The following is a 6,639-nucleotide window of genomic DNA, read 5'->3' on the forward strand; positions in this document are numbered from 1 at the left end:
CATCCTTTTTTTCAGCTGTCTTGTTGACAAGACAGTTATAGCATATGTCCAAGTGGGTGGTTGGCGGGTACTCTGATGTAGTTTGCTCCTTCTTTCCTATCAAACATCTGTCTTTTATATTTCCCCTTCTTCTTTTTTGTGTTTGTTACTCTCTTGTTATATTTCTAATCTTCGGCACTTATATGAATAAATTGTGCTGCAAGTTTAGTAAAATGCTTACTAGAACAAAAAGCACTTGTCCAAATACAAATCTTTGGTTTTTGCACCAAAGTGTTAATAAAGTCATGTCAATACTTATTGCATCTTAGGTTCTGGTGAAGTACCGTATATATTTGTATCATCAGATGTAATTAAAAATTTGAAATCCCATTTTTTTCTGTAGATATTTATTCCGTTTTTATAGTACTTTTTCCTGTATGAGTGAATGATTATTCTATGTACTGCAAAAAAAGTTTTCACTCTTTACTCTTTTCTTCCCCATAAATGAAGCCATGAACTAGCTACTTTTACATACAAGAAGAAGAGGATGCATAAAGAGAAGAGGATTTATAACTATACGTGTCTCATCCAGAACCTGAGTGTCAATGTTGAAGAGTTGCGTTCTGTCTATCTCAAAGCCTTCTTCTTTCTCCTCCAACAGGCTGAAGCTCAGTACAACATGGAGACCAGTTCTACAACCAGCCACATGATGAGCTCTGCCCAGTCAAGACGAACTAGCACTCCGCCATCCCAGCGACGCGGGTCAGATGTAGCTTCAGACACTCTGAGACCAAAGTCGATGTTTGTCACAAGTCAACCAACACCAGAGGAACTTGCCATCAATAGAAGTTCTGCAGCAGCAGCACCACCACCAACAGCACCTGTTGCTCAGCCTCAAATTCCGACAAAAAAGAAACGGCGTGCACCTGCTCCGCCTGTTCCAACGTCTGCTCAGCAGAACCAAAACCACCCGCCACAGCTGCCTCCGCCTGCATCTTCTGCAGTTGATGAGACTGCAAGCAATAACAGCAGCAATGCAGCTCAGGCAACAAACACCACACAAGCTATGCATAATTCCAAATCTTTGAATGTGGCTTCTGCCCCAGTGTCAGCTCGCGAAGAAGCAGGCAATGTAGCTTCATCACAACAAGTGTCGAGAGCGGAAATGCTGAGTCGTCTTCACTCTCGCAATAGCTCAGACTCTAGTGGTTACCATGAGCTTACACTTAGTGGCTGTGAGTCCCCAGAGGCAATGCATCATCTGACCACAAAGTCCAAAACTAGTATTGACACAACCTCCATAGAAAGTGCGGACAATGCTAATGGAGATAGCGGAATACACGAGTCTCCGATTCGAGTGTCTCCCATTGAAGAGGTGCAAGAGAAAGCTGATAGCCCCGCCCCTCAACCCTCAGTGCCTTCCCATTCTTCCTCATCACTACCAGCAGCTGCCGAATTTGGCTCGACAGACACATTGCTGTCGAAGAAGAGACGGAAAGCACCAGCTCCCCCTGCCCCAGCTCCTGTCCCCACCCCTCCAGCTCCAAGTGTCTCAGCAGCGATTACTGTAGAAGACAGTCATCTTGTCAGTGCCGCCACAGCTACAGCAAATGCAGATGAAGTGATAGATGTTGCTATCCATACTTCCAATAGTGTTCAAGCTCATTCAGGTATAGCATGTAGATATATATTCTAGCCTTGTAGTTTCCAGTTCACACAACTAATTCTGCTCACTTTACAAAATTTTACCTATTTACTTGTTAGTCTATGACATATACAGTAACTGTTTTAAACAGAAGAACACTATTGTAGATTTTGTGTTGCTGAGTATCACTCAAATTATTGCTGACTGTCCTTCCAGACGTAAGTTTTTGCTCTTTCTGGTTGAAGTTTTTTTGTTCATTAACTTTTTCAAGGCATATGTGTTCTCTGTTCAAATGTGGATGCTGTTCGAATTGTTCTCATTCTTTCAGGAATATACCTCCTGTCTCCCTGTTGTACACTCAGGGTTTCAAAATCATTTGCATTGAACTTATATATGGCATTGAAAAATTGTAATAGAAACAAAGAAAAATAAAACAGAAACACGATGTTGGATTTGCACAGAGAATACATTGTCATAAGACATCGTGAAACTTGTCAATACGAACATACAGGACTCGTTAACCTGTCCATGGTTACATTTACTCAGTAGTGTCTAGCTCAGACTGCCCATGCTGGAAAGAGTCTTTTTGTAATTGTTTTGCTTTGGAATATGATGCTTTGATTACACACAAAAAAAAATGTTTAAAAATTAAACAGCAAAAAAAAAAAAGGACTCTAAAATTCTATTGCATAACAAAAGTTAATAGTAATGGAGAGTCAGATGGTCATTTCCTTCTCCTAAAAAATTATCTTTCTTTTTTATTGATAACTCCTATCAAACATCGTTGTACAGAAAAATAATACCTTTTTACATCTGTAAATATGAAACAGTGATAGCATGGTGGTCCACTTATCTGTTACATCTTGTGTCTTCTAGATTTGGTTAAGACAGTAGCATTTATTTTCCACATCAAGACAACTGCTTCTGTACACAATGCTGGATGCATTCCTTTCTCGACTCTGTGAATACTGAGTTCTTACACTTATCAGTCTTGATGGATTTCACTATTTCCTCAACATCGAAATAAACTGAGCACATCAAATTTTATTAGTAGTAAGTGTCCATAACACAAAATGTATATTTTTTAAATGGGATATTGCAAAGATACCTCTTATCAATTAAACTTTATTCCTTGTGTACGTGCATACAGGTTTGTCTTTATATACATGTATATTATCTTATCTGCCAGCAATTGCGCAGAGAGGTTGGGTGGAGGGAGGTATGTTGATGTGTAAGTGTTTTCATCTTCCTGTTGCATGTGGAAAAGATAGGGTCGGGGGAGGTAAGAGTAGATAGTTTGATGTTGCATTGAGCATAGAACTTGTTGTTCTCACAATGGTCATGAACGAACATTTTTGACACTTTCACTATGTTTCAGCTCTGAGATAAGAGTCATAAATCAGTTGACATGCCAATTTCTTTGCCTGGAGGTTGGAGACACCCCCCCCCCCGGCAATGCTACTGATTGAAGTGTCTTTGGGCCATTCCCAAAGAATATTAATATATTCTTATGCACAGTAAAATTGTAAATGGGCTGATTCATCAATGTCATGCTCATTACTGTGCCCGAACTGCTATGGGGAACTGCTGCTTTTTCTTTCCTAATCCTTACTATCATCATTTTTCCTCTACTTCTTTTGTATGTTTGTCACACTCTTGTGGTCCGCTCTTTCTGGGATGCCTTGATAGTTGAAACAGACTTTGTGCTGTTGAGGCTAGAGAGGTGAACATAGTAAGCCTGATTCCCTGTATGGACCTCTCTGTTAACATCCAACCCTTGGCGCTCATATGACCTTATGCAATGTTGCGAGTGTCATAAAAACTCAACTAAATGAGGTTGGAGCACACCTTTGGTAAATCTCCCTTCTTTTGTTTCAGTCTGTCCGTCTTCCTTTTTAGAAAAATCATCACTATCTGGCAGTTATTGTGTTGATGTGTTTCTTTTCACTAAATCTGAACTTAAATCTTTTCTTTCAGCAAACACCCGAGTGCCTCTTGAGATGCCAGTGGAAGTTTCCATGGAGCCTAGCCCTTCTTCTACCTCAACGCAAGAAGTTTCACACACACCTGTTGCAGGTAGACTTTCTCTTGTGAAAAAGTGATAACCCCATTGTCTTTATGTCCTGGTATAATGTGAGCCTGATAATAATGATAATAATGATAAAAATAAAGGTGGTATTTATATTGCACAGAACACGCTCAACGGCATGCTCTGCGTGCTTTTCAACCATTATTACCCCAGCAGACCCAAGAACACTCAGAAACACTTTCAGCTTCTTGGGAAACATACAATGCAAGCTACTGTTTCCACATGCTAAAACACTAATAAAGTGACAACTATAGTATTTTCTTATGGTTTTGATGATATTCTCAACAGTAATAGTAAAGCTAAGTACATGTACCTCTAGAGACCATCATTTTAGAGGTGGATATGTTGTCACTGACGCTTTAGTTTGATATATTCAGCATGGGTCTATTGATTACTCGGTTGGTAATACAGTTGTTTTGGTTATGTTGTAGACCATCTGGGTTTGAATACCTGTGGAGACATCGCTAACCAAGATTATATAAAGAGAGTATTTTGTGTTTCTCCAGTCATTCCTTTTTTAAATGAATATTTGCTGTAAAGCTAACCTGTGAATGCTTGTTCAGCTTGCTTTTTTTCTGTAAGTTGTCATATAGCTTTGTGTGGTATTGCTCCTTGTGGTAAATATGTGCTTCAGCACACACTGACTTGTGCAACTTCTTTTCTTTCACTCTGTTCTTTCTGACTGTCTGTCTGTCTGTCTGCCTGTCTGTCTGTCTGTCTTACTTTTTCCTAGCTCTAAATGTCTGATATTGTATCCTTATGCTTCTCTTTACACTCAAACATACACAGGGGAAATCAAAAGCTTCCACTTTCTTGCTCATGTAATAATATGGGCCAACAAAGCAGTGGTGACTGAAAAGGAATTGAAATACAGTACATGTAGAGGTAATGGTTATGTAGCTACCCATAGCATCTGATCTAAGATGATAAAGAATATGCCAAGATAAGTCTTCAAATAATCTTTTTTTTTTGCTCTGAATGTTCTCAATAACTGGACGTTCTTGACAATTTTTCAAACAGATGAAATAAGTCAGCCCCTGGAATCGCAGAATGCAGCACAAGACATTGGTGACTCCAGACTCTCTGATTACGATGATGAGGATGCTGATGAAGAGAATGCTTTCGACATCAACGACATTCTGGAAGGGATTGTGTTTGATGAGGAGCCCAAGTCTATGGAACTGAGAGTGGCACCGCAGCAGGGCTATGATGAGGAGGAGGGTCAGGACTCTAGGGCCATGATGATGATGGAGACAGCCTCTGTCTGTAGTGAGAATCTAGAACAGGTGCACACTTGTATTTTTTTTTAAAGATGATACGTATTTATGTGTTGGTCTAATCTATTGTGGGTTCGAACTGTGTGTCTGTGTGTGTGTGTGTGTCTGTGTGTGTATGCATGTGGGTGGTTGGCTGGTGCATTGGTGTGGTTTGCTCCTTCTTTCCTATCGAACATCTATCATCCTTATAATTCTCCTTTTTTTGTGTTTGTTACTCTCTTGTAACACCTCTAATCTTCAGCACTTATAGGACCATATTTCATTGCAAGTGCTGTAAAACTCTTACTAAAAACAGTTGCGAGGGCTGTAAAACCCCATACTAAACAAAAACATTTTACTAAAACCAGGTGTGTATGCATGCTTGAACGTGTGTGTGTGTTTGTGTGTGTGTGTGTGTGTGTGTGTGTGTGTGTGTGTGTGTGTGTGTGTGTGTGTGTGTGTGTGTGTGTGTGTGTGTGTGTGTGTGTGTGTGTGTGTGTGTGTGTGTGATGTGTGTGTGATGTGAGTATGTGTGTGTGAGTGTGTGTGTGTGCTTATGTTTGTTTGTGTATGTGTGTGTCATGTGTCTGTGTTTCTCTGTGTTGTTGTTTGTTTGGGAATGAGCATGTACACATAATTTAGCGAATAAAGAGTAAATTAAGATGCCATAATTACATGAGTGAAACAGACATAAAGGAAAACTGAAGAGAGTGAGAGAGAGAGAGTGTGTGTGTGTGTGTGTATGTGTGTGTGTGAGAGAGAGAGAGAGAGAGAGAGAGAGAGAGAGAGAGAGAGAGAGAGAGAGAAGGAAGTATAAGCTTAAGACTGCTTTTTTCCCTTGTGCTCAACTTTTTCTTCATTGCCTGTATTTGATTCTTCACTCGGGAAGCAAAAAGCATTCAGTGTCTGCTAGCTGACTAGCTAGCAAGTGAGGTTTAAGATGCCAATTTGGCTTTGCTTTTTTATTTGAAAATGTTTGCTTATTAATTTAAGCAATTTATGTCTCATTGGGTAAAAATAAAATATAACTCCCTTTCCGATGCCTTCATACATTGCAAGGATCACAGTTAGCAGTTAGTGGGTGTGTGGTTGGCTGGTGCTCTGGTGTGGTTTGCTTCTTCTTTCCTATCGAAAATCTATCGTCCTTATCTCCCCTTCTTCTGTTTTATGTTTGTTACTCTCTTGTAACTCTTCTAATCTACTGGCTCTCATATGACCTTATCATATACTTTTCTGCTACTCCACCATGACCCCAGACATTGCGCACTCTGTCATACCGTTTGAGGGGGCTGTATTTTATTTTGACTTTCCATTACATAGGTTGTATAACTGATACTCAAACATTACCTATAATATTTTTTGTTCAGGTCTATGTCACGTCTCGTTCTGAGCGACCCTGTGCATTCATCCCACCTCCACCTCCGACTGAACCCCCTCCTCCGGAGGAGCCAGTAGTGGACATAGCCTCCCTGGCCTCTGTTGACCTCCCGGCCCCTGTTTTAGTGGACAAAGAGACGGAGGTCAACGACGACAACACGTCTCTGGCACCATCTAGTGCCAAGAGCTCCCCTGGCGCCCGTGAGTATTTCAACATTGTAGTCAAGTCTTAAATAATCGCAGGCTTTTTTTGCTGTCATAATTCCTTCTCTTTGCTGAAATCACTCCCCAGA

The 6,639-nt window shown here is 40.4% G+C and overlaps 1 protein-coding gene across 1 annotated transcript in view; it reads left to right on the forward strand.

Annotated features, from left to right (window-relative positions):
- Positions 1 to 6,639, forward strand: part of LOC101855295 (flocculation protein FLO11) — a gene marked incomplete at its 5' end in the record, with an annotated part of 37,174 nt that overhangs the window by 19,592 nt on the left and 10,943 nt on the right. The window contains 4 exon segments of the mRNA XM_005109448.3: positions 641 to 1,649; positions 3,602 to 3,700; positions 4,734 to 4,999; positions 6,337 to 6,547. Coding sequence (XP_005109505.2) covers positions 641 to 1,649; positions 3,602 to 3,700; positions 4,734 to 4,999; positions 6,337 to 6,547 — 1,585 coding nt within the window.

This window comes from Aplysia californica, unplaced genomic scaffold (genome assembly GCF_000002075.1).
Source record: "Aplysia californica isolate F4 #8 unplaced genomic scaffold, AplCal3.0 scaffold00780, whole genome shotgun sequence".
Taxonomy (NCBI): domain Eukaryota; kingdom Metazoa; phylum Mollusca; class Gastropoda; order Aplysiida; family Aplysiidae; genus Aplysia; species Aplysia californica.